Source organism: Cervus canadensis, chromosome 13 (genome assembly GCF_019320065.1).
Source record: "Cervus canadensis isolate Bull #8, Minnesota chromosome 13, ASM1932006v1, whole genome shotgun sequence".
NCBI classification, from domain to species: Eukaryota; Metazoa; Chordata; class Mammalia; order Artiodactyla; family Cervidae; genus Cervus; species Cervus canadensis.
In genome coordinates, this window is record NC_057398.1 from 42041487 (window position 1) to 42067072 (window position 25586).

Below are 25586 nucleotides of genomic sequence, written 5' to 3' on the forward strand. Positions count from 1 at the left end.
AATATACAGCCTTGATGTACTCCTTTTCCTTTTTGGAACCAGTCTCTTGTTCCATGTCCAGTTCTAACTCTTACTTCCTGACCTGCATGTAGGTTTCTCAAGAGGCAGGTCAGATGGTCTGGTATTCCCATCTCTTTCAGAATTTTCCACAGTTTATTGTGATCCACATAGTCAAAGGCTTTGGCATGGTCAATAAAGCAGAAATGGATGTATTTCTGGAACTCTCTTGCTTTTTTGATGATCCAGTGGATGTTGGCAATTTGATCTCTGGTTCCTCTGCCTTTTCTAAAACCAGCTTGAACATCTGGAAGTTCACGGTTCACGTATTGCTGAAGCCTGGCTTGGAGAATTTTGAGCATTACTTTACTAGCATGTGAGATGAGTGCAATTGTGCAGTAGTTTGAGCATTCTTTGGGATTGCCTTTCTTTGTAATTGGAATGAAAACTGAACTTTTCCAGTCCTGTGGCCATTGCTGAGTTTTCCAAATTTGCTGGCATATTGAGTGCAGCACTTTCACAGCATCATCTTTCAGGATTTGAAATAGCTCAACTGGAATTCCATCACCTCTAGCTTTGTTCATAGTGATGCTTCCTAAGGCCTGCTTGACTTCCCATTCCAGAATGTCTGGCTCTAGATGAATGATAACACCATCATGATTATCTGGGTCATGAAGATCTTTTTTGTACAATTCTTCTGTGTATTCTTGCCACCTCTTCTTAATATCTTCTGCTTCTGTTAGGTCCATATCATTTCTGTCCTTTATCAAACCCATCTTTGCATGAAATGCACAGAATAGACCCTATAAAAATGTGTAGAACAAATAAATGAAACCCTGGATGGGGCTAAGTAGGTATAAATAGGGTAATGTGGAGTGTGTCCTGAGACTCTGACTTTTATTTAAGGCTATGTGGGTAGACAGTTTTATGAATGTTCATGTTTGCTCTTTGAGACCTTTGCCCAGATGGCTTTGCCTTTCCTTTGCCTTTCCTTCCCTTTCAAAAACTGGAGAGCAAAGATATAGACACGAAATACTTTGAATACCACAGACCAATTTAAATAGAACTTCAGCAGGAAGAGTTAGCAGTTCATGAAATGTGTGTCAGATATCTTTCGAAAACTGCGTGGGGAGAGATTACATCTTTGTCCATGACTGTGTCAGCCATCAGGGGAGTAACAGACATGTAGGGTTTTTGTTGCGTTTTTTTTTTTTTTTCAGTTGTAACTAGAGAAAAAAATATTACATCAAAAAAGAGTATGATATATTATCAAATGGAAAAAAAGCACTATGCTGAACATACAATGTGATTCCAATTACACTGATGACAGTACTTTGGATGATATTTTTTCCCTTCTCCATGCTTTTCTTTACAACAAACATCTATTATACTAACCAAAAGAGGGAAAAGTTACATGTTCTTTTTTGAAGTTCTAACTTGTCATCCTATGGACTATTCTGTAGAAAGGTCCCTTCTCTGCATAGAGGACCAGCTGTACAGGTGGAACTTCCCTGAGGAATTAACTGTCTTCTGTTTGACCCAATGACAGATGCTACACATGACAATACAACCCTAACATGGCCTATGAGATCTGGCATGGTCTAGGTGTTCCCTAAGTCTCCAGCCTCCTTCACCACCACCCAGCCACTGTGCTTGTCTGGTAGCTCCCAGGCTGCTCAAAGCCTCAAATGGCCCAGAATGTTCTTTCCACGTACTTTCATTCTTCCTGCATTTAACTGTGTGATTTTAATCTAATATCTAATGCCCCCCACCCAAATAAAACAACTGTGCTCCATAAGCACTCTACTCATTATTGAATCCCTAGTGTTAGCACAATGCCCAAAGCCTTGAAGGAGCATAAACATTTTTTTCTTTCTTTCTTTTTTAATCATTTCATTGGAACTCTTGGATTTGAGCTTTTTTTTTTTTTTTTAGTTCTATATATTTTTTTTAATGAAGGATAATTGCTTTACAGAATTTTGTTGTTTTCTGTCAAACATCAACATGAATCAGTCACAGGGATACATATATCCCATCCCTTTAAAAAATTATATATTTTTTATTGAAGGTTAATTGCTTTACTGAATTTTGCTGTTTTCTGTCAAATCCCAACATGAATCAGCCATAGGTATACATATATCCCCTCCCTTTTGAACCTCCACCCATCTCCCTCCCCATCCCACCACTCTAGGTTGACACAGAGCCCCTGTTTGAGTTTCCTGAGCCATACAGCAAATTCCCGTTGGCTATCTATTTTACATGTGGTGATGTAAGTTTCCATATTACTCTTTCCACACATCTCACCCTCTCTTCCCCTCTCCCCTTGTCCATAAGTCTATTTTCTCTGTTTCTAAATTGCTGCCCTGTAAATAAGTTCTTCAGTAATATTCTTCAGATTCCACAATACGTATTAGAATATGATATTTATTTTTCTCTTTCTGATTCACTTCACTCTGTATAATAGGTTCTAGGTTCATCCACCTCATCAGAACTGATTCAAATGTATTCCTCTTTATGGCTGAGTAATATTTCATTGTGTTTATGTACAACTACTTCTTTATCCATTCATCTGTCAATGGACATCTAGGTTGCTTCCATGTTCTAGCTATTGTAAACAGTGCTGCAGTGAACAATGGGATACATGTGTCTTTTTCAACCCTGGTTTCCTCAGGGTATATGCCTCGGAGTGGGATTGCTGGGTCATATGGTGGTTTTATTCCCAGTTTTTAAAGTAATCTCCATACCATATTCCATAGTGGCTATATCAATTTACATTACCACCAACAGCACAAGAGTACCCCCTTTTCTCCATACCCTCTCCAGAATTTACTGTTTGTAGACTTTTTGATGATGGCCATTCTGACTGGTGTGAGGTGATATCTCATTGTGGTTTTGATTTGCATTTCTCTAATAATTTACAATGTTCAGCATCTTTTCATGTGTTTGTCAGCCATCTGCATGTCTTCTTTAGAGAAATGTTTGTTGAGACCATTTTCCCACTTTTTGATTGGGTTGTTTGTTTTTCTGGCATTGAGTTGTATGAGCTGCTTGTATATTTTGGAAATTAATCACTTGTCAGTTGTTTCAGTTGCTATTATTTTCTCCCATTCCAAGGGTTGTCTTTTCACCCTGCTTATAGTTTCCTTTGCTGTGCAAAAGCTTTTAAGTTTAATGAGGTCCCACTTGTTGACTTCTGTTTTTGTTTCCACTACTCCTGGAGGTGGGTCATAGAGGATCTTGCTTTGATTTATGCCATCGAGTGTTCTGCCTATGTTTTCCTCTCAGAGTTTTATAGTTTCTGTTGTACATTTAGGTCTTTAATCCATTTTGAGTTTATCTTTGTGTATGTGTTAGCAAGTGTTCTAATTTCATTCTTTTACATGTAGCTGTCCAGTTTTCCCAGCACCATTTAATGAAGAGGCTGTCTTTGCCCCATTGTATATTCTTGCCTGCTTTGTCAAAAACATGGTACCCATAAGTGCATGGGTTTATTTCTGGGCTCTCCATCTTGTTCCATTGGTCTATATTTCTGTTTTTGTGCCAGTAGCATACTGTCTTGATGACGGCAACTTTGTAGTATAATCTGAAGTTAGGAAGATTGATTCCTCCAACTCCACTCTTCTTTCTCAGGACTGCTTTGGCTATTCAGGGTCTTTTGTGTTTTCATATGAATTGTGAAATTTTTTGTTCTAGTTCTGTGAAAAATGCCATTGGTAATTTGATAGGGATTGCACTGAATCTGTAGATTGCATTTGGTAGTATAGTCATTTTCAAAATACTGATTCTTCCTACCCAGGAACATGGAATATCTCTCCATCTGTTAATGCCGTCTTTGATTTCTTTCATTTTCTGTGTCTTATCATTTTCTGTGCACAGTTCTTTTGTCTCCTTAGGTAAATTTATTCCTAATATTTAATTTTTTTTGTTGCAATGGTGAATGGGATTGATTTCCTAACTGTGCTTTCTGATTTTTCATTGTTAGTATACAGAAATGCAAGTGACTTCTGTGTATTGATTTTGTATCCTGTGACTTTGCTAAATTCACTGATTAGCTCTAGTAATATTCTGATACTATCTTTAGGGTTCTCTGTGGACAGTATCATGTCATCTGCAAACAATGAGAGCTTTACTTCTTCTTTTCTGATCTGCATTCCTTTTATTTCTTTTTCTTCTCTGATGGCTGTAGCTAGGACTTCCAGAACTATGTTGAATAACAGTGGTGAAAGTGGACACCCTCATCTTGTTCCTAATCTTAGGGGGAATGCATTCAGTTTCTCACCATTGAGAATAATGTTTGGTGCAGGCTTATCATAGCAGGACTGTACTGTGTTGAGATAGGTTTTTCTATGCCCATTTTTTGAAGAGTTTTAATCATCAATGGGTGCTGAATTTTGTCAAAGGCTTTTTCTGCATCTATTGAGATTATCATATTATTTTTATCTTTCAAATTGACAATATGGTGTAACACATTGATTGATTTGCTTATATTGAAGAATCCTTGCATTCCTGGAATAAATCCAACTTGATCATGGTGTATGAGCTTTTTTATGTGTTGCTGAATTCTGTTTGCTAAAATTTTGTTGAGGATTTTTGTTCATCAGTGATCTTGGCCTGTAGTTTTCTTTTTTGGGTTGTCTTTGTGTGGTTTTGGTGTCAGGGTGATGGTGGCCTCATAGAATCGTTTGGAAGTGTTCCTTCCTCTGCAATTTTTTGAAAGAGTTTTAGAAGGATAGGCATTAACTCTTCTCTAAATGTTTGATAGAATTGTCCTGTGAAGCCATCTGGTCCTGGGATTTTGGTTTTGGGGAGATTTTTGATCACAGCTTCAATTTCAGTGCTTGCAATTGGGTTGTTCATAATTTCGATTTCTTCCTGGTTCAGTCTTGGAAGATTGAACTTTTCTAAGAATCTGTCCATTTCTTCCAGGTTATACATTTCATTGTCATGTAGTTGTTCATAATAGTCTCTTAATCCTTTGTACTTCTGCATTGTTTGTTGTAACCTCTCCTTTTTCATTTCTAATTTTGTCCATTTGATTCCTCTCTCTGTTTTTCTTGATGAGTCTGGATGAAGGTTTGTCAATTTTGTTTATCTTCTCAAAGAACCAGTTTTAGTTTTATTAATCTTTACTATTGTTTCTTTCATTTCCTTTTCTCTTTTTTCTGCTTGGATCTTTATTATTTCTTTCCTTCTGCTAATTTGGGGGGGGGGTTGTTCTTCTTTTTCCAGTTGTTTTAGGTTAAAGTTAGGTTGTCTATTTGATGTTTTTCTTCTTTCTTGAGGTAGGATTGTATTGCTATAAACTTCCTTCTTAAAACTGCTTTTGCTGCATCTCATAGGTTTTGAGTTGTATTTTCATTGTCATTTGCTTCTAGAAATTTTTTTATTTCCCTCTTGATTTCTACAGTAATCTGTTGGTTATTTAAAAATGTGTTGTTTAATCTCCATGTGTTTGTGTTTCTTACAGTTTTTTTCTTATAATTGATATCTAGTCTCATAGCATTGTAGTTGGAGATGTTTGATGTGATTTTAATTTTCTTAAATTTACTGAGATTTGATTTATGACCCCAAGATGTGGTCTCTCCTGGAGAATGTTCCATGTGCACTTGAGAAGAAGGTGTATTCTTCTGCATTTGGATGGAATGTCCTGAAGATATCAATGAGATCCATCTCATCTAATGCATCATTTAAGACCTGTGTTTCCTTATTAATTTTCTGCTTTGATGATCTGTCCGTTGCTGTGAGTGGGGTGTCAAAGTCTCCTACTATTATTGTGTTACTGTCAATTTCTCCTTTTATATCTGTTAGTGTTTGTCTTATGTATTGTCTTATGTCTTATGTATTGAGGTGCTCCTGTGCTGGGTGCATTGATATTTATAATTGGTATGTTTTTCTCTTGGCTTGATCCCTTGATCATTATGTAGTGTCCTTCCTTATCTCTTGTAATCGTCTTTATTTTAAGGTCTATTTTGTCCGATATGGCGATTGCTACTCCAGCTTTCTTTTGCTTCCCATTTGCATGGAATATATTTTTCCATCCTCTCACTTTCAGTTTATATGTGTCTTGAGGTCTAAAGTGGGTTTCTTGTAGACAGCATGTACATAGGTCTTGTTTTTGTATCCATTCAGCCAGTCTGTGTCTTTTGGTTGAAGTATTTAATCCATTTACATTTAAAGTAGTTATTGGCATATATGCTCCTTTTGCCATTTTCTTAATTGTTTGGGGTTGATTTTGTAGATCTGTTTTATTCTCTTGTATTTCTTGACTATATAAGTCCCTTTAACATTTGTTGTAAAGCTGGTTTGGTGGTACTGAATTCTCTTAACTTTTGCTTGTCTGAAAAGCTTTTGATTTCTCCATCAATTTTGAATGAGGTCTTTGCCAGGTACAGTAATCTTAGTTGTAGATTATTTTTTTCCTTTCAGTACTTTAAATATATTTTGCCATTCCCTTCTGGTCTGCAGAGTTTCTGCTGAAAGATCAGCTGTTAAGCATATGGGGTTTCCCTTATATGTTATTAGTTGCTCCCTTGCTGCTTTCAGTATTCTTTCTTTGTGTTTAATCTTTGTTAGTTTGATTAGCATGTGTCTTGGTGTGTTTCTCTTTGTGTTTATCCTGTATGGTATTCTGTGCTTCTTGGACTTGATTGACTATTTCCTTTTCCATCTTGGGGAAATTTTCTTTTCTTTTTTTTTTTTTTTTTTTTTTTTATTTTTTTTTTTTTTCCAGTGGGTTTTGTCATACATTGATATGAATCAGCCATAGATTTACACTTATTCCCCATCCCGATCCCCCCTCCCACCTCCCTCTCCACCCGATTCCTCTGGGTCTTCCCCAAATATAGTCTCTTCAAAAATTTTCTCATACCCTTTCTTTTTCTCTTCTTCTTCTGGGACTGCTATTATTTGAATGTTGGTGCATTTGATAAGTGTCCCAGAGGTCTTTGAGACTATGCTCAGTTCTTTTCATTCATTTTACTTTATTCTGCTCTTCAGAAGTTATTTCCACCATTTTATCTTCCAGCTCACTGATTCGTGCTCCTGCTTCAGATATTCTGCTATTGATTCCTTCTAGAGTATTTTTAAATTCAGTAATTGTGTTGTTTGTCTCTGCATGTCTATTCTTTAATTCTTCTAGGTCTTTGTTAATTGATTCTTGCATTTTCTCCGTTTTGTTTTCAAGGTTTTTGATGATCTTTACTGTCCATTATTCTGAATTCTTTTTCAGGTAGTTTGCCTATTTCTTCTTCATTTATTTGGACTTCTGTGTTTCTGGTTTGTTCCTTCATTTTTGTAGTATTTCTTTGCCTTTTCACTTTTTTTTTTTAACTTATTGTGTTTGAGGTCTCCTATTCCCAGGCCTCAAGGTTGAATTCTTTCTTCCTTTTGGTTTCTGCCCTCTCAGGTTGGTCCAGTGGTTTGTGCAAGCTTCTTATAGGGTGATATTTGTGCTGAGTTTGTGTTTGTTTGTTTTCCCTCTGATGGGCAAGGCTGAGTGAGATGGTAATCCTGTCTGCTGATGATTGGGTTTGTACTTTGGTTTGTTTGTTGTTTAGATGAGGCATCCTGCACAGGGTGCTATTGGTGGTTGGGTGATGCTGGGTCTTGTATTACAGTGGTTTCCTTTGTGTGAGTTCTCACTATTTGATACCTCCTAGGGTTAGTTATCTGGTAGTCTCGGGTCTTGGAGTCAGTGCTCCCACTCCAAAGGCTCAGGGCTTGATCCTCAGTTTTGCATGGGTCTATATATTCTTTTCTGCTGGTCAGGGACTCCTGTCTGCTCCCAGCTACATGCACTTCTGTGTCTTAAGGTGTCCCAGATGTGAGCTTTTTTTTTTTTTTTTTTTTAATTTTATGGCTGTGCCAGGTCTTCATTACTCTGCATGGGCTTTCTCTATTTCTGGCAAGCAAGGTCTACTCCTCCTTTCAGTGCACGGACTTCTCACTACAGGGGTTTCTCTTGCTTCAGAGCACAGGCTCTAGAGTGCAGGCTCAGTAGTTGTGGGTACACAGGCTTAGTTGCTTGGCAGCAAGTGGAATCTCCCTAGAGCAGGGATTGAACCTGTGTCTCCTGCATTGGCAGGCAGATTCTTATCCACTGCGCCACCAGGAAAGTTCAACTATTTATTGTGTATATAAATGCACCACTGAAATAATATAAACAGAAATCAGAGAGGAAGATGAAGGAGACACTTTTATTGTGTCTACCCAGAGTCATAGATCTAATCAAAGAATCAACAAGTATTTGTAGGGTGTCTGATTGCCCTCTGCTAGATACTACAGGAGAAGCAAGATTAATATAAAAAGAGGTCCCGTCCTTTGGGAGTTTCTAGTACAATACAAGATGAGAAAACATGTATGGAACATAGAAGAAATACTAGTAATCAGATTATATTAGAATCACCATGTTTTTAGAAATATAGATTCTAAATATAGATTCACCACCTAATTAGAAATATAGATTTTTCCACTAGACTAAATCCATTCGAGCAAATGATTTCAGCTTGAACAGTTTTTAAACAGTCAGTGGTATTTTCCTTCCATTCCTATTGCTTGGAATTCTTTTCTACTTCCCTCACACTCCCTACAATTTAACATTATCCCACTTAAAACTTATTGCTGATAGAACCTAGAGTTTACCTAGCACCTTCCCTCATATCCACCTGAGAAATGTTTTTAAATGAAGCAATGCCAAAAGGAGAATCTAGAGAGTAAAAATAAGAACAGGAGGAAGGGGAGGGGAGTCTTAGGAAGATAACAGTGAACGCACCCACTGCGCTTGCACTGGGTCAGGTATTGTTTTGAGCACTTCAAATGTAAATCCATTTAACTGTCCAAACAATTCCATGTGGTGATGATGACTGGTGACTATTACTCTTATTTGTTAGTATAGCTGAGGGAACTGAGTCACAGGAGGAAAATACCTCCTCAGGTCACACAGCTTGTTGGTGATGGAGCCAGGCAGTCTGGCTCTGAACCCTTGCATCACGCTGCTCAAAGATCCCTGTGCTTTCCTATTTCTCAACATCCCTTGTTCCCCTGCTTCCATTCCTCCATCACTGCCTCATTTACCAGGCTTTCTACTTCTACCACGTGCTAATCCTTTCCTCTTCATTCCAAGCTCCTCAGTTCAAGTGCAGCTCAAAGATCCTTAAATCATCTTTATCTTTGGACTTCCAGATTTTTTCCATTTTATTCCACTTTCAATTGGTCCATGAGATGCCTACTTACAAGCTGTAATAATCATGTAGTGAGTGGAAAAGAACACCCACTACTGCACAACTGAATTCTGAAGGGATAAACTGGAGTTACGGTTTTCTGACTTGACACTAAATGCTTGATACTTGGTTTTACTGTCTGATGGCCTATCTGAAAAGTAATAATAGCCTATATTCATTGAGTGCCAACTGTGGGCCAGTTATTGTTTCAAGCACTCCACATATCAACTCATTTAACCACATAACAACTCTCAAGGTAAGTTCTATTACCATTCTATTTCACAGGTTAAAAAAAAAATAGAGGCATAGAGAGTTTAGCATTTTTGCCAAGAGGACAGCCACACATGGAACCAAGAGGGGTCTCAGGCAGTTGACTCAAAGAGCCCAAGTCTTAACCACTGTGCACACAGTCTTTTACTTCCCCAACACTAACCATTTTCACATTTTTTTTTCTAATTTAAGAAGCAGAAGTTCCCTTCTAATAATGACCCATGTCTGTTTTATATCTCACTCCAAAACTCTTTCTAACAATCCCTCCAGATGCCAGAAAACCCTCAGTGGCTTTCCCTTTCCCACCTAATTATTTTTTGTAGCTATTTTTGCTCAGAAAGCTGCTGGAATAGAAAACATTCACTGAGATTTTACAGTAACTGGAAAATTTACATTAATGATTAAGACCAAGTGTGTTTTCCGATATATGATCTTAAATTGGAGTAACTTATCACAGGTCATATCAAGGAAACCTGACCACTGGGGGATGTGGGTATGATTCCTGCACTACCCACCCTGGAATGTCCAGGAGTGATTCACACTTGCCCCTGTCTGTCTTCAGACCACCTCCCATGGAAGTCTGCACCCCCCCTCCCTCCCCCTTCCTCAGTGACTGTTATTTCTAAGTTGCCAGCATTGCTCCTGTATTATCAACATTCTAACTTTGTGGGAAGGGCTGTGGTGACTTTCAGGAAAGTGAATAGGAAGTGCTTTTCTAAACAGCCTGACAGCTGAGGGGTGGCAGCGAGATTATAAGAAGTCTGGGCCGGACAGACAGCAGAAAGCCAGCCGTGTCGCAAAAGAAATGGTAAGTTCATTTCTTTTTGCTACGGGAAGTGTTTGGGTGGAAGAGGTTTGGAGCTGAGTTAGGCAGGTAAGGATTTCTAAAATGTGGAATAGCAGTAGTTATGGATTTTTACATTGAGTAGCCCCATGGAGTTTGTAAGAATTTCAAAGCCTGCTGCCCACTTTGACCCTCCCAGCATGCTTTTGAGTTGCTATGTCCATGTTACAAATGAAGCCACTGTGCCTTCCAGAGAGGCTAGGTGTTTGACCTAAGGTGCACTGTTGGACTGGATGTGGTCTGGATCTGAATTTCTGTCCTCTTGCTCCACAGCCACTGTCTTTCCTAGCAGGGCTTACAGGGACTCTCTTGGAGCAAATCCCGGTTAACCCTCAACTCTTCTCCAGGACTGCTCTTCTGTCCGGGTTGAATGCAAGGCTGAGCAAGTGCCCTGGTACAAGACTACTGTCAAATGGTTTCTCATCCCAGCTCCCCTTTCTTTCTCTATGCCCTAGGAGTCTGCTGGGACTGATGTGGACTAGCCACACAGTTCCTATTTCTGTCATAACTCTCATTCCTGCTAGTGACTCAGTTTTCTCATCTGTAGAACGGACAGAATAATAGTACTTTACTTTGTAGCATCATTGTGGGGATTAAATAAGCTGAAAAACAAGTAGGTCTGAGCCTGGCATATAGCTGTGGGTTAGTAGACGTTAGCTATTATTGTTATGAGAAAGAGAAGATTCTTGGGATTTTGTAGGATCTGAAATCCAGAGAAGATCCAAGGGAAAGGGCATTCTTGAACTCATTAAATAAGACACAAACACACAGTTTTACCCTTGACTTATGAGGTGTATCTCATACAGTCCTAGGGTCTAAAATCCTTTAGTCTGTGGCTAGAGAGGAAGCAGGCTATTCCTGTTTTTGAGCCCCTTTCCATGGAATACCAGAAGAAAGTAGTGCTTATATTCAATTCACCCCCATTTCTTTGCTTTACCATAGAACAATTTTCAAACACTTTAGTGAGGATTTTCCAGGTTGGGTTGAACAGGGATAAAAGGATGATGAAAAGAAGAGGAAGGAGTTTGAGTTTGTTCTGAGTGTGAACTCCAGTGATGTAAGCATGTAGATTTCTTTTATCTCTTTGTCTCTTGCATATTTTTCCTGAATTGGTCAACTTAAACGAATGAACAGTTACTTCTTTCTCTCATCTATTCTCCTTGGGATCCTCCTTTATTTTAGAGGAATGTTAACAGACTGAATCATGGAGTTCTTTAAGATTCTGAAGAAAGGTTCGAATCCTTTCCTAGACGACAGTGTCAGACATCCACATAAACATTGAGCTTTATGGATGACTGCAGAGGGTCCCCAAACTTCCATGTCTAAGAACCCCACCCTTTCACCTCCTATGTTTTAAGCTCAGAAGTTTCTCCATTGACTTCTTGGAACTAGGCTGGGACTCTGCAATGAAGTGCTAAGAACTCCAGCCCTGGAATTGTCTTAAATATTCTGAAGACAAGACCTCTTCCTTTGCCCTAGAGCACATTTGTCTCTTGGGACTCAGGAACCTCAAACTCTGCATGTAAATTCAACTTCAAGTTCAGAATGGCTTCAATTAACCCTAGGATGTGAGGAAACATGTTAAGGTTTATCTGCTGGGGCGTTTTCAACCAGATGGATCTCAGAGTGTGGGAGCTCTAAATAGGGAACTTACAGTTAAATTATGCCAGCATTAGGGTATATCAGTGGGCTAAAGAGGAGGTCTGGGTTCACTTTCATCTATGCCTTTTAACCATCTTAAAGTGAGGTCACTCAGTCGTGTCCAACTCTATGCGACTGTAGCTTACCAGGGTCCTCCGTCCATGAGATTTTCCAGGCAAGAATACTGGAGTGGGTTGCCATTTCCTTCTTCAGGAGATCTTCCCAACCCAGGGATTGAACCCAGGTCTCCCGCATTGTAGGTTTAACCATCTTAGGTCTGTTAATTCTAGTTCTTACTCTTCCTTTCATTACCTATTTTTTCAAAATGTAATTAAATGGTTCATATTCTCCTGGGCTGGCTGCTAGCTCCTAGAAAGTTCAGCTTCAGAATTTTGTAAGTGGAAACTTATTAATCAAACCCCCAAACATCAAAGTGACTTACTACTCAACAGGCAGCCCTGGGAAAAGACCCTAGACCTGACCCTAGAGGGTAGCATATGGTGTTTCATAAATGGCATTTATTACATGGTCTTCTAAGTAATTCATTTCTCTGATTGAAAAACAAAATAGAAATTTTATAAAGTCAAATACACAAAATGAATCCTTTATATTTTAGAGATATAGTTCAGTGAAGGTCCAGATGACTTAAAATCTTTTAAGTATGTTACTTTATTTTTAATATTAATATTTCACCCTATATAATGGTGATCAGGAGTCTGATTTAAATATATACATATGCTTTGATTCTTAGTTTTGATGTCCTGGGTTCCTTCTTGTCTTTATTTCTATTGGTTATTTGGCTTTTAGACCTCTTTGTTTCACTGTTTCATTTTCTGCCTTTAGGCTGGGGCCACTAAAAGCTATACTATATTACCACCAACAGCCAGAAACTTAAAGGAAACTATATGATCAGCTGTACTACCTAGAAAATCTCAACTCTGCCACCAAGAAGTTTCATAATTCTATCTCCTCAATGACTCTCATATCTACCTACCACCTTTGCATTCCTACTGACCCTCTTTAATTTTCTTTCCTTCCCATAGGAAATTTCTAAGATGAAACAAACTGATTTTGTAGATATTATAATACCCAACATTTGCAAATACTCATTTGGTGTCCCAGCATATACCTAGCAGTATGTTAGAAATACATGTAAATAAATGTTGAAGAGAAATAATTTGTTTAAAATCACCTGTAGACTTGCTGGAGAAGGGAAATCCCATGGAAATCCTGGGAAATCCCAGGGACAGAGAAGCCTGGTGGGCTGAAGTCCATGGGGTCACAAAGAATCAAACATGACTCAGACTGAGCACAGACTTGCTACATTTTTAATTTGAAAGTCTGCAGATTATTACCACAAATTTTTAAAAAGAAAGAGAGAGAAACACCATCTATTCAGGATGCTTCTCTGTTCAAAACCCTAGCGGTTGGATTCCTTCTGCAACCAGTATTTCTGACTCACACAGTTTGGCCATAAACCAACTCCTTTTCAACTAACCCCCAGGACTTCTCAATTTTCAGCAGCAATCAGACCACATCAGTCCCTCTCTTAAAATCTGCTTGCTGCCCACTTGACGTGCACTTAGAACAAAAATTTCATCTCCTTGTTTTGGTTCCCAAAGCCCAGAGTGATCTGTCCCCAGCATCATCTCATGCTTTGCTTCCCCTTGTTCATTCCATTCCAGCTGCACTGCTCTCTTCCCGTCCTTTGAACACTACACATTTTCCTTCCATTTTAAAGCCTTCATATTAGCATTTCCTTCTATCTTTAATGCTCTTCCTCCTGTTTCTCACTGCTTTCTTCTGGTCATTCTGCTCTCAGTCTTAATGTCACCTTTTTAGAGAGGTCTTCCCTGACCTCCCTCCTGTCTAATGTCACTACCCCATCACTCTATCACATAACCTGGCTTTAATTCTCTAACTACCCCTTATCACTATCTTCTGTGTTTTATGTATACTTGTTCAGTACTGTTGTATATGTATTGGTGTTTGCTTCACTGTGTGTCTTCCATAGAATGTACATTTCATGAGGACAGGAACTGTATCTTTTTAATCATTTTAATGCCATTGCCTGGAACAGCACCTAACACATTATAGGCACTTAATAAATTGATAGTTATTGAAATAAGTAGTGGGAAAGAACACAGGCAATACAAGGGCATGCCTATCTTGGTGTGGGGAGGAAGAGGTTAGTATGGGGAAGGCTCCTTTAAGGAGGAGATTCTTGGTCTACTAGAGCTAGGCACCCACAGAAGGAGAGGGTGCTCTGGGCATAAAAAGAACATAGGGAACATACAGCATATTCTGAAAAGTACAAGATGTCTTGTTATAAATGCATGGTAGGATTGTGGTGGAGGAGAGGGGTAATTGAGGAGTAATGGCAAGAGATGAGACTAGATAAATAAAAGGAAGCCTCATCTTGAAGAGCCTCAAAGTGTTATCTTAAGAAGTTGGTATGTATTGTTCAGGGAATGGAAACAGCTGATGGACTTTAAGTAGTGAAGCAATATGATCAGATTTTGTGTTAGGAATATCATTCTGATGGCATTAGAGATAAAGAACTGGAGATGGGTAAACTTGAGAAGAAGAGATCAAGGGGAAGATGATTTCTCTGGTCCGGGAAAGAAGTGATAATGTCTGAATTAGTGCTGCAACAGTAAAGTGGAAATCTGGAGAATGGCCAGGTATCTCATCAAAAGGTAAAGTCCATAGGGTTTGATGGCAGATTGATGTGAAGGAATCCTTGGTCTTCCTTCCCTGGTCCTACTGGATGGAGGACTTGAGGGTCTCTGTGGGCAAGTAGGTTGTGGGGCTTGGGTCAGGGATACTGTTAATAATAAGAACATGCATCCTTTATACGAGCCCTCTTTGGTGCAGGAGCCTTTCAAAGGGACACACCCACTCCAGAAAGTTACATGGAATTTGCTGTCTCCTCTCCCTCTTCTAAGAGCTGCTGCTATCTGATGCTTCTCCAGGCTTTCTCGAGACACACCAGCTATGGTAGGCTCTGAATTCTCTACCTCTCCTCCACTGGCCACTGGCCCAACACACTTCCTTGAGCTGGCCCCAAAGCCACCCACATGGAGTTCAGTGAGTCAGTCCTGCTCCTCTGTTCTCTCACATGGGATGTGAGCCATCATGCCCCTGTTTCTCTCACACTCTAAGAGAATGAGACAAAGTGCCTAGAACATATTTTTTGCACAGCCTTCTTATACTCTTCTACCTAATCACACTTTTTTTTTTAATTGAAGGAGGACTTCTTTACAATATTGGTTTGATTTCTGCCATATATCAACATAAATTAGCCAATAGGTGTTACATATGTCCCCTCTCTCTTGAACCTCCCTCCCACCTCCCATAAAATACACTTTTAAATTTGATACAATCACTGTTGTAACCCTATTGTACTTAATTCTAATTATCACATTTTTCCAACATTTTTTCATTCAGCATGCTTCCATGTGATTTTCAGTCACTCCCTTGCTATTTTTTCATTTATTCATTCATCTATTCATCTGTAACATATTTTTAATATCATTTTATTTGTTTATTTATGGTTGTGCTGGGTCTTCATGGTTGTGCAGGTTTTTCTCTAGTTGCAAAGAGCAGGTGGCGGGGAGGGGGCTGCTCCTCGCTTCAGTGCATAAGTTCTCATTGTGGTGTCTCATCTTGTTGTGGTTCCCAGGCTCTAGACCACAGTTAGTTGGTCACGATAGTTGCAGCACACAGGCTTAGTTGCTCCTGGCATGTGGGATCTTCCTGGACCAGGGATTGAACACAAGTTCAATCTTGGCAGGCAGATTCTTTACCAGTGAGCCACCAGGGAAACCCTCTGTAACACATTTATTAAGCAGTAAGCATCTGTTCTCTACTATGGCTGGGGTTCAGATGTAAGTCATAGCCCTTGTCCTAAGAGGGCTCTGCCAGCCGCTCTCTCCAGCTGAGTGCAAATAGGTTTCTTCTGCATTTGGATTGCAAACTTCATGCTCAGGAGGAAAGTCAGGGGTGGAGACGCTGATGGAGAGCCACTGACATGCAGATGATCATAAGGAGGCCTCAGGAAAGCAGAAGACTGATAAGATAAGAGGGTCCTGGAGGCAGGAACCTAGGGTAATCTCTGTCTCTGCAAGTGAAGGCAGAGTGTTAACGGTGGATTCGGGAAAAGACTGAGAACAATCACTCAGGATGTCAGAATAGAAGCAAGAGAAGAACCAGGGAAGCATTTTAAGCAAAAGGAAGTAGTCAGTAATATTTATTGCTACAGAATGGTCAAGGAAGATAATGATGGAAAAACTGCATCGGGGTTGGTCATTGGGATGTCAGTGGTAAAGTCAGCAGGAGCTGTTTTGGAGGCTGGTGGGACTAGAGGCTGAGGAAGAAAGAGGAGGCAAGGAAATTAATAAAACTGAAATGCAGAGGACAGAGAAGAATCAGACAGGACCTAAGCAGAAGACAGGGGGTCTAGGGAGAGACATTGAAGGTTCCACCTCTAAAGTGCAAGGCTGTGGTCTACAACATAGGCAGGACAACAGAATCACCTTTCTGTGGTACCTTTCCTGACAACTTTGTCAGCCACCTGGCATGCTGGCAGACATGGGATTACTACTGGCATCTAAAAACTCTATGCAAAGGTCGAGGGGAAAGAAACACTTCCTGCCCCTTCTACTTTGTCTCTGCCTCTCTCTTCACCCCACACTCACTTTTAGTTCTTTGGAAAGTAAAATTAAAGACCAGCACAGTGGAAAGCAGCTTTCATGAAGGTTTACACAGGCACAGGATGTTATTCCAATAACCTGGTCTCAGACTCCTTCCCAGTGACTTCCGGTTTGATGCAGGCTGCCAAAGAATATTAAAGCAAAAATGAGCAGAGCACACGGCTGCTTCTCCTCGGGAGGTATTTCCTGGTGTTTCAGCACTTGCTTAGTCACAGACATCAAGACAGAGCCCTTAACTCTTCACCATCCAAGATCTAGCGCTGCTTTGTCCTAAAGGTGACAGTGAGAGAAGGGACAAACGTGAGAAAGCTTCCTCACCCCAAGGAAGTTTCAGAGGAAAATTATTGCTCGAAGGAAGGCTTTTAAGCATCATTCATCTTCCACACCCACACAGCAGATGCTTGTCAGCTGCCAATGAGTCAAGGAGCGTCTTACAGTTAACACAGAGATTTGCTCTCGGAGTCCATGAGCCTTCTGAAATTGTCTGAAAAATTGCAAGTGTGCAATTTTTTTTTTTTTTTTTTGCAAGTGTGCAATTTTTAAAAAAGAATCCTGATTATGGCTTTTTTCAGACTTTCAAAGGAGTTCATGAGTTCTGTGAGAATAAGAATCACTGTGCTTTATACATATAAAAAGGATAACCAACAAAGACCTACTGTACAGCGCAGGGGACTCTACTCAGCACTCTGTAATGACCTATATGGGAAAAGAATCTGAAAAAGAATGGATATATGTATATCCGTAACTGAATCACTTTGCTGTACACTTGAAACTAACACAATATTATGAGTCAACTATATTCCAAGATAAAATAAAAATTAAATTTAGGAGGAAAAAAAAGAATCACTGTGTTAAGCCAACATACATTCCAGTGAGCAAGCATCGGCAGATCATCTGAACTCACTGAGTCTCAGTGATAGGCAGTGACGGTAGTCCCAGACCTGCTATAGAATGCTGGGGAAATGCTTAATTGAGTCGGTAGTCATCTTTACAGTCTCCTGCCGCTCTTATAGAATGAGAGGTGATTCTTGGTATAATCGTGATTTTAGAAAACAGAAAAGGATGGTCAGATTAAAGCAGGAGACACATACAATGACTTGTATTTTCCTTTCTCAGGTGTTGTGTCTTAAACAGAAGCAATTGCCAGTCCTCTAAAATCTTAAAAAGTTTAAAACCAGCACACACTGTCTTTCTCTCTGTCTCTATTTTGCTAAACCAAACCATATTGAAAAGTTTACACAAACAAGACATAAAACAGTTCTGCTGGGACAGTGGGTGGACTTGGAAATGCAGACGGGGGTAGGAGCCTCACTGGCTCACTATTACAACACTCTTCCTTGAGCTGGCCCCAAAGCCAGAGAAACCTGTAGAAATACCCTCCACAGGAAGAAAATCACTTTCTCAGGGCACAGGAAGAGCACCCCTAGATGACAAACACTACGATCCTCTGGTTTACCTGGGAGAAAGCCAGCAGATTCAAAGTCAAATATTGAATCTCATTAGCTACATTATTGTGCTCTTCACCAGCATTATTTTTGCTTCTGTACTTGCCTCCCATCAAAATCCTGGAAAATTATATAACCTCTTGAACCCTTCTAAGTGGAGAGCTAAAGTTTTAGTCATAAGTTTTAAAATAAAAGAAGGAATTTCCAGTGAATTGTAAAAATTGGCATTTCACAATAAATGTTACATCATTTCCTAGAGTTTAGCCAATGGAATAAATACCACAATGATCTGATAACACCTATCACTTAAAAAAACACAAACTACTTCCTAATAATAGGGAAGTTTATATTTTTTTCTTTTTTGTTGTCTCTTCTTTAATACCTATTTCATTTCCTGTACAGAATTTTAACCTAATACATCTTAAGCTTATTTTATTGATAACTATATCATATATTTTTATACAAATAAAAATATAATTAAGTTGAAATGTAAAAGATTCAATTTTATGAAATCATAAATCTATATGTGTTAAATGTTTTCCTTTTTGATTGAGTTAGCATGACAATTACTTTTAGTACATAATTTAAAAATAGCATAAACATACTATAAGTTTTAATAAGTAACTTAAACTTCCATATTTAAAATGGTATTGAAGACACATCTCTACATAAGGAGAGGGGCTTTTTCCCTATCCATGTAACCTTGTGTGAATATTATTTATTGATATAGTCAAACAAGTTCACCATCAATTCTATTCCTATATTTCATGTTGTAAAGACTCTATTAAACATTAAGGACCTTTATTCATATGAATAAGTAAATGGAAATGGAAGCTTCAATTCTTTGAACTCCTTCCAAGTTTCATGTCCCAATCAAGTTAATGAAAAGAGAGAAATGGAAAACTCCTTGACTTGAAAAAGATTTGTTTCACTATCATTTGAAGCATTCAAGTTGTCAGATCTACACCAACACTTTGGGTGGTTTCTGTTTGGCATATCGGATGTTTTTTACATACAGAGGCCAAGCCTAATGATGAATAAGAGTCAGGTTACAAAAGCTGTGATTTCTTTTGTAAAATGGAAGAAGTAGATACATTTGTAGGCATATTGGTTTTAGGGAAGTGTACATGTTGAAGATGAAGTTGGGAATCTGAACAGAGATTTACTTAAATTCTCCCTGCTTATGTACCCCTGGGGAAGCCAGGCTCATTCTGATTTGAAGATTGCTGCTATAGCACCTGGCATGACACGCGTTGGGTACTGAATTGAAAGTGGTATAACAATAACTGGCGATACAATATAATCCACAGAGAACTCTGTGCGATTAAGTTCCTACTAAGGGGATTATCACCATACTTCCTATGCAAAGAAACAGCACCATAAATCATAACATGACGATACTCTCAACATTTGATAATAGGTCCTGCAGTGGCCAGTCGATTAGCATCCTAGTAAGAACACAAAACATGCCTGCCTATCAAAGCCAATATTCAGAAACTCTAGGTAGAAAAGTGCCAGACTTCTTATACAAAGATAACCCCGCTGTATGGAAGGTTTGCACTGATTTGTGTTACATGCCCCACACTATCTGGTCTGACTGAAGTCAACAATACATATACACTGTGCGCGCGCACACACACACACACACACACACACACACACACACACGCTACCACCACAACCACTACTTACCCCCGTAGACCCTACATCATCCATCTCTGGAGTCTGACTGTGGCAATTGAGAATTTCTATCTAGGAAGGGTTTCAGGTAGCAATCTGGCTGAAGAGCAACATAGCTTCAGTAGAAAACAAATGCATGATTTTTATGTTGGTGGTTTTGCTGGGGTGGCTCTAGATGAGCACAGATGTGGCAACCAGGCTTGGGCATGTCACATATTCCATCATCTCCAACAGCAACGCAGGGTGGGTTTGAAAACCTGGAGATTTACAAAAGAGAAAAAGTAGAGTGGCAAAAGTTCTTGTTTCAAAGTTAGGTTCTGTTTCTGTCATTTTCAATGTGTTGCTTTCAACTCTACCAACCTTCAGTATTCTCATGTGTAACATGAGGGTGCTGGATGAGCATCTCCAGAACTTATTTGCCTAAAAACACTTTCAGTTCAGTTGAGTTCAGTTCAGTCAGTCAGTCGTGTCCAACTCTTTGTGACCCCATGGACTGCAGCTCGCCAGGCTCCCCTGTCCATCGCCAACTCCTGGAGCCTACTCAAACTCATGTCCATCACATCGGTGATGCCATCCAACCATCTCATCCTCTGTTGTCCTCTTCCCTCCTGTCTTCAATCTTTCCAAGTATCAGGGTCTTTTCCAGTGACTTGGTTCTTTGCATCAAGTGGCCAAAGCATTGGAGTTTCAGCTTCAGCATCAGTCCTTCCAATTAATATTCAGGACTGATTTCCTTTAGGATGGACTGGTTGGATCTCCTTGCAGTCCACAGGACTCTCAAGAGACTTCTCCAACACCACAGTTCAAAAGCATCAATTCTTTGGTGCTCAGCTTTCTTTATGGTCCAACTCTCACATTCATACATGATGACTGGAAAAACCATAGCTTTGACTAGATGGACCTTTGCTGGTAAAGTAATGTCTCTGCTTTTTAATACACTATCTAGGTTGGTCATAGCTTTTCTTCCAAGGAGCAAGCACCTTTTAATTTCATGGCTTCAATCACCATCTGCAGTGATTTTGGAGCCCCCCAAAATAAAGTCTGTCACTGTTTCCACTGTTTCCCCATCTATTTGTCATGAAGTGATGGGACCAGATGCCATGATCTTAGTTTTCTGAATGTTGAGTTTTAAACCAACTTTTTCACTCTCCTCTTTGATTTTCATCAAGAGGCTCTTTAGTTCTTTTTCGTTTTCTACCATAAGGGTGGTGTCATCTGCATATGTGAGGTCATTGATATTTCCCCCAGCAATCTTGATTCCAGCTTGTGCTTCATCCAGCCTGGCATTTCGTGTGATGTACTCTATATATAAGTTAAATAAGCAGGGTGACAATATACAGCATTGACATACCCCTTTCCCGATTTGGAACCAGTCTGTTGTCCCATGTCCAGTTCTAACTGTTGCTTCTTGACCTGCATACAGATTTCTCAGGAGGCAGGTCAGGTGGTCTGGTATTCCCATCTCTTTAAGGATTGTCCACAGTTTGTTGTGATCCACACAGTCAAAAACACTTTAAACATGTTAATAAATTTGATGAAATCCCAACATCAGGGAGCTTATGAAAAGTTACCCTTGCTCTAGATTCAAGGTGAATAAGCTTATTATTCATATATTAATAAAAATTATATATGTCTACACACATGCATTAAGCATTGAATGATATTATAGACATCTATTAAAATAGTAAAGCAAGAAAACATAGATCAATAATACAGAATAGATGGCATAGTGCAGCATGATTAATTGATGTTCTGTGCATCAAAGTACAGGCCAGACAACTGTGTGGATCAGGGAGGTTTTCTGAGACTTCCTATTACTCTTGAGTATGGCATACCAGTTTTTAAAGGGAGATTATTGTATAACAATAATGATAGTATTTTTAACATAATTTTACAAAATGCATCATAAAAGAAAATACTAGTGACACCAGTTGTTACTCAATAAATATTTGTTGAATGAATGAAGAAATTAAGTTTGTTCTGAGCCTTGATGCAAAGCTCAACTAGGAGAGGACTTAAGCAGAGTAGTGAGAAATAAAAATGGAGCAGAAGGCTTGAGCCACCCCCAATGGAAACAGACAGGTCACTCAAGACCATGATTATTAAGCACAAGTGGTTGGCCACATTGATTGCATATGGACACTAAAAGGAAGTTTTCTTGTTTCAGGCCAGCTGCCCAAAAGCCATCTGGAACTGGCGATTTCAGAGAGTGGTCTTCAGAACTGTCCAACTCCTTTGCTTCAGTGTCCTGATCTTAGGTAAATCTTATGCTAATCTTTCACCTGGTCCTCAGGGATTAGGGTAACTTCTCCAAGTGGGCAAAGTTAAGGATGGTAGCCAGTTGTTGTCAGGCATGGGAAGACTGTCCAAGCCCAGATTCCTGGATGGGGGGAAATGCCTCCAACACCACCATACTGGTAGAAGAGGCTTCAGGGAGAACATATGAAAATACACCCAGGGCCAATTTATGCATTAGACTCAATAGACACAGGCCTGCATTACTTTTGGAGACCCATAAAAATGCTGTAATTTCTTTAGAAATCATTTTCTTCTAGGCCAAAGAAAATGTTTTCACATGTAATACTAATATGTTCATCTTTATACCAATGCAGTTATAAAATTTTTAATTTTATTTCTGAGGAAGGGGATTCTGAAGGCAAAGTTCTATGCAAGTCAGAATACAGCCCTGGTGATATCAGAATAAAGTCTATAGCAAAACAATGCCATACAGGTGCCTGTGAGGGAAGGTAAACAGAACCGACAGTCATGTGGGCAGCTGAGGAGAGGGCTGATTAGGAGCAAGGCCTCATAAACAGGAAAAAGAGCCATTTCCAGGCCTGATTGCTTACACTGTGCACCTCTTCACTTGGGAACTGGCCTCTTCTGGTGGGGGTGAGCTCCCACTGGCTAGGTTAACACTTACTTTGTGTCCTAATGCCCTTTATACTTTTGAAGGGCACATTCTTTATTTCACTTGATTTCATAAATATTTCTTTTAAAGGCCTGTTTTAAGTGCTAATTTAAGAAGTGAGTAAGCAGAGATGGAGGAAGTAGAGCAATTTATCAAAGGGAAACAGCCCGGAGTAGTGGGATGAGTGTAAAATTGCACCCCAGGAGAGACAATGAGCCTCTGCCACAAACCTGGTGTTTTCACTCCACAAGTATGCAGGGAATATGCCTGGTTAGTGCCAAGCTCTTCGCTTGGTGTTAAGAAGCCAGACGTAAAAAGAGACCCCCGTTGGAGTCACAATCTAGCAGGTGTGGTCCATGTCATACAAACAGATGTTACAACAGCTTGTCAGTGAGGGAGGTGCAGATAGAGACAGGGTGCCTGGAAGAAGGAACACCAAACCCAGCTGCAGGAGTCATGGAAAGCAGGTGGAGGAAAAGTTTACCAAGCCTAAGCAGAAAAGGGTAGCCAGAGGAGAAGGAAGAGCATGTGCAAAGGCATGGAAGTGCCTGACTTCTGTTTTCGCTAAAGAAAAGTAAATATGGGTGGGTGATGAGGCTGGACCAGCAGGTAGGCTCCAGATCATAAAGCATCTTATTTTCCATGTGAAGAGGCAGTACCTGTAGATATGAGGCAGCCATCAAGACATTTTGACATGTCATTTAATTTGGGCTTGGGAAAAGTATTTAACGTCTCCTACATTTCTAAAAGGAGAAGGTTAGATGGCCTGTAAAGTCCCTTTCAATGCTGGTACTTTGTAATTCAAAATCTTTAATATTAATACCAAAGATCCTCAGGAGAGGACACCTTTTTATTCTTTTTTTTAAAATTTATTTTTAATTGGAGGATAGTTGCTTTACAATGTTGTATTGGTTTCAGCCATTCAACAATGTGAATCAGCCATAAATATACATATATCCTCGGCCACCTTGAACCTCCTTCCCGCCCCTCCCCTCCCACCCTGCTACATCATCACAGACCACTGAGTTGAACTCCCTGTATTATACAGAAACTTCACTAGCAATCTATTTTACACATACAAATGAATATGCTTCAATGCTACTCTCTCAATTCGTCCCATCCTCTCCTTCCCACACTGTGTCCACAAGTCTAGAAGAGCACATTTTCTTATTCTGACTTAAAGTGTATCCATACTTATAACTAAAAGATGGAAACCATTCTTTTTCCTAAAAACAACTAGATTAGACATAAAAGGATCATGCTTTTGGTATTTCTCTTCTAGTCAGACTCATCTGACTATACAGAAGTATACTTATGCTCACAACCTCTTTCTCATTAGGGATGCTAACTTGATCCTCACTCTCCTTTACTTAGAGCTAATGAACCAGAAAGAAGTATCAGCATGGACCTACCACTATAGCAATAAATCATATTCATGGAATTATTCCCGGGCATTCTGCCAGAAGTACTACACGGATTTAGTGGCCATCCAGAATAAAAACGAGATTGCTTATCTCAATGAGACCGTACCTTACTACAGCTCTTACTACTGGATTGGTATTCGAAAGATCGACAATAAGTGGACCTGGGTGGGAACCAAGAAGACTCTCACTAAGGAAGCTGAGAACTGGGCTGACAATGAGCCTAACAACAAAAAGAACAACCAGGACTGTGTGGAGATCTACATCAAGAGTCCGTCAGCCCCTGGCAAGTGGAATGATGAGCCCTGTTGGAAAAAAAAGCGAGCACTCTGCTATCGAGGTAGGGGCTTCTCGACTCTAAAATCTACCTGTTTAAAAATATATGCCTTCCCTGGTTCATTAACATAGCCCCTGAGTGAATAACATTGAGTCTCAAAGTCAGGGACATGGAAACAAAGAGTGAACTGTCAGTCAAGCAGCATTATTGAGCATCTTGAAGAATATAAGATCAAGATTAGAAAAAAACTGGCCTTTTGATGCCAGAGGGAAATTTTAATATCATTCAGTCCACCCTTATAATTTATAATGGCCAAAATAGATGCTCAGAAAGTTTTGGTCTCCTAAAATTTATGTCCAGAGCTTTTTGGCATCACTGGGCCCTAGAATAAGAGACTGTAAATAAGAAACTGAGAGAGAATTTGGCTTTGTCTCTAGGAGATACAGTTGGAACTAATACCTACAGATAATCGGTATGTTCCAGGTATTATTATTTGTTTATGTAATTAGTCCATTTAGTATTAGTTGTATTTCTTCTTCATGAAAACCTCACCAATCAGCTCCAAATACAACTCTCATTTAGCCAATGAGGGAAAGGCTCAAAGCTATTCAGGAATCTGCTCAAGGTTCTAAGTTTCTTGATGTTGGGGGGGGGGCGGTGGTGGGGTTTAGTCACTAAGTTGTGTCCAACTCTTGCGACCCCATGGACTGTAGCCCGCCAGGCTCTGCTGTCCATAGGATTCTCCAGGCAAGAATACTGGAGTGGGTTGCCATTTCCTTCTCCAGGGATCTTCTTGACCCAGGAATTGAACCTGGGTTTCCTGCACTGCAGGCAGAGTCTTTACCAACTGAGCTACAAGGGAAGTCCCCTTGATGATGGAGCCAGTTTCAAATTCACATTGACTCCAAGGTGGTATTTTTGGCCATATATGTGACCACACTCTTGGCTTGGCATTCTTGGTAGACAATTTGAGAACATAACCAAGGATGACAATGCTTTACAGATTCCCTCCAAAAACAGCATATCTCCGGGTCTATTTGACTTTGGTAGGAGGTGAGAGGTGAGGAAAGGTAAGAGGTAACGGAAAGTGAGATCCTGTGAATATATTTGATCCTCTACTCTCCAGGTTCCAGAGTGAGCAGACATGTGTGAAAGCTTGGTCTTCTG

The 25586-nt window shown here is 39.7% G+C and overlaps 1 protein-coding gene across 1 annotated transcript in view; it reads left to right on the forward strand.

The window, feature by feature from the left end:
• Positions 1–10160: 10160 nt before the first annotated feature.
• Positions 10161–25586, forward strand: part of LOC122452136 (selectin P) — a 43706-nt gene continuing 28280 nt past the window's right edge. Inside the window, exons 1-3 of the mRNA XM_043485557.1 lie at positions 10161–10293; positions 21978–22068; positions 24096–24482. Of these exons, the coding sequence (XP_043341492.1) occupies positions 10291–10293; positions 21978–22068; positions 24096–24482 (481 nt within the window). The 5' untranslated portion in view covers positions 10161–10290. The remainder of the gene's footprint in view (positions 10294–21977; positions 22069–24095; positions 24483–25586) is intronic.